This window comes from Penaeus japonicus, unplaced genomic scaffold (genome assembly GCF_977035675.1).
Source record: "Penaeus japonicus unplaced genomic scaffold, GWHDUDI00000001_assembly GWHDUDI00000003, whole genome shotgun sequence".
NCBI classification, from domain to species: Eukaryota; Metazoa; Arthropoda; class Malacostraca; order Decapoda; family Penaeidae; genus Penaeus; species Penaeus japonicus.
In genome coordinates, this window is record NW_028234405.1 from 2,349,531 (window position 1) to 2,352,030 (window position 2,500).

The 2,500-nt window shown below is 38.3% G+C and overlaps 1 protein-coding gene across 1 annotated transcript in view; it reads left to right on the forward strand.

The window, feature by feature from the left end:
- The window catches only part of LOC122246187 (ficolin-1), a 7,128-nt gene that overhangs the window by 3,710 nt on the left and 918 nt on the right, over nt 1-2,500 (forward strand). Inside the window, exons 4-6 of the mRNA XM_043004552.2 lie at nt 1-68; nt 852-957; nt 1,904-2,037. The exon at nt 1-68 is cut by the window's left edge and continues 68 nt beyond it. Of these exons, the coding sequence (XP_042860486.2) occupies nt 1-68; nt 852-957; nt 1,904-2,037 (308 nt within the window). The remainder of the gene's footprint in view (nt 69-851; nt 958-1,903; nt 2,038-2,500) is intronic.

The window sequence follows — 2,500 nt, forward strand, 5'->3', positions numbered from 1 at the left end:
ACCTTTCAACCGCACCTTCCAGGAATACAAGGATGGCTTCGGAGACCCTGCACAGGACCACTGGATCGGTGAGAGTCATCCTACGAGGTCCTATGAGGTCCTTCGGTGGTTTTATGATGGTTTGGTGATTTAGGAGGTTGGGTGCTTGTCCTGTTGCAGACTTAAGTGTATTATTGATTGTATTATTATCACCAATACCGTTTTTGACTTTATTATTGATCTTACGTTTATCATTATTATAGTTATTATTGTTATTATTACTATTCTAACTGTGTTATTTGTTTATTACTATTATGTAATTATTACGATCATTATCATTACTACTACTATATCATCATTATTACTCTTATTACTGTTGCTGTTGAGAATACTTTTATCTTCGTTAATTGCATAATGAGTTTATTCATCATCAGCATGAACATCAACATTATTATCAAAACATTAATCTGAACTTGATTATTTCCATTATCATAATTACTATCTCTAGTATCATCATCACTATTATTATCATTAGAAGTAATAATAGTAGTGACATTCTTGCCGTTATCATTATCATAATAGTAGTAGTAATAGTAATAGTAGTAGTAATAGTAATAGTATTGCTGTTGTCGACGTTATCATTGTCACTAAAATTGATATCATTGTTATTATCATCATATCAATCCTCCTCATCATTATCATTATTGTTACTGCTACTGTCGTCATCACGTTATCATCATAAATATAATCATCATCATAATCATCACCATCGACTTTCAACAATAGTCTCAAAACATACACCATCTCTGTCTCCCGAATCATTTTTTTTTTATCTCTCCCCAATAATAAACCACACGAATGTTGCCATGTAGGTCTGGACATGTTGCACAAGTTGACCACATGGGAACCCCATCAACTTCGGGCAGTCATGGAAGATTTCGATGGATCCAAGACATGGGTTCAGTATAACGTCTTCAGGTATGTAAAAAAAAAAATAAATAAAAAATAAAAAAACTTTTTCTTCGTAAATACTGATGGTAATTGATCAGACATGGAGTAAAGACAAAGCTAGGCTGTCAAAAATATAAGAAAATGTGAGAGCACGCATAATGATAAATATCGCTTCCTGGCTCTATTTCTATTAAGATATCCAACAAGCAAAATCTCGGGAATTGTTGTTATTAATTGGTTACTAATTGGAGAAGTATGTAAAGCACATCGCAATATAATTACCATTAAAATAACAGTAAATAGTCTTGAATTAGTCTGCTAATCACAGACCCCTTGATTATCCCTAACCATTAACTTCTTATTCAATTTCATAACCATTAACTCCTTTCTAAGCCCTTTTAACCACAACTCATCTCCCTTAGCTCTATAACCACTGATTCCATTATCAATTTCCTTTCCATTAACCACTTTATTAATCTCCAATAGAATATTAACCGGTCTTATAACCACTGACACCTTTGTTACTATTGAATTACTTCTAACATCATTAACTCCTGAATTAATCACTTAACCATTGACTGCTCGAGTAGTTTGCTAACAACCGAGACCTCAACTAGGTCTGCTAACCATTGGGTCTGTAGTTAACCAATGAATCTCATTATTAACTCTCCCTAATTAATTACCAGCCTAATTAACAATCAGTCACCCTATTCAAGAATCGATCTGACTTATAATCAGTCTCCCTATTCAAAAAACACTAACTTATAATCACTCTCCCTATTTAAGAATCGATCTGACTTATAATCAGTATCCCTATTCAAAAATCGGTCGAACTTATATTCAAGAATCGATCGAACTTATAATCAATCTCCCTATTAAAAAGTCATTCCAACTTATAATCAGTCTGCCTATTCAAAAATCAGTCCAACTCATAATCAATCTCCCTAATTGACAATAAGTCGTTGATCCTCAGAGTGGACGGGCCTGAGGACGACTACCGACTGACGGCCGAAGAGTTCGAGGCGGACAGCGCTGCGGGAGACGGCCTGAACGTACACAATGGCATGAAATTCTCCACCTACGACCATGATGACGACACCAATAGGGGTGAGGATGGGCGGGAATGGAGTGGAGTAGGGGAGGGATTGGGAGTAGGGGGGTGGAAGAGGGTTTGGGGGTGGGAGAGAGGGAGCGAGAGGGGGGGAGGGAAGAGAGGTGGATGAGATGGGGGAGGAGGGAGGGACGTGTAGCAGAGGTGGAAGAGGAGAGAGAGGGGTAAGGGGGAGAAAAGGAGAGAGAGAGGGAGGGGGGAGGAGGGAGATAAGCAGAGGGGATGAGAGAAAGAAAGAGGGAGAGAGAGGGGAGAAGGGAGAGAGGTGGTGGAGAGGAAGAGAGGGAGAAAGTGGATAAGGAAAGGAAGGTTAAGGAAGAGAGGGTAGAACTAGGAAAATGAGAGGGAAAGGGATATGGATATATACAGAAATAAACAGATGAAGGTAGATGCATCAATTGATGGAGAGAGAGAGAGAGAGAGAGAGAGAGAGAGAGAGAGAGAGAGAGAGAGAGAGAG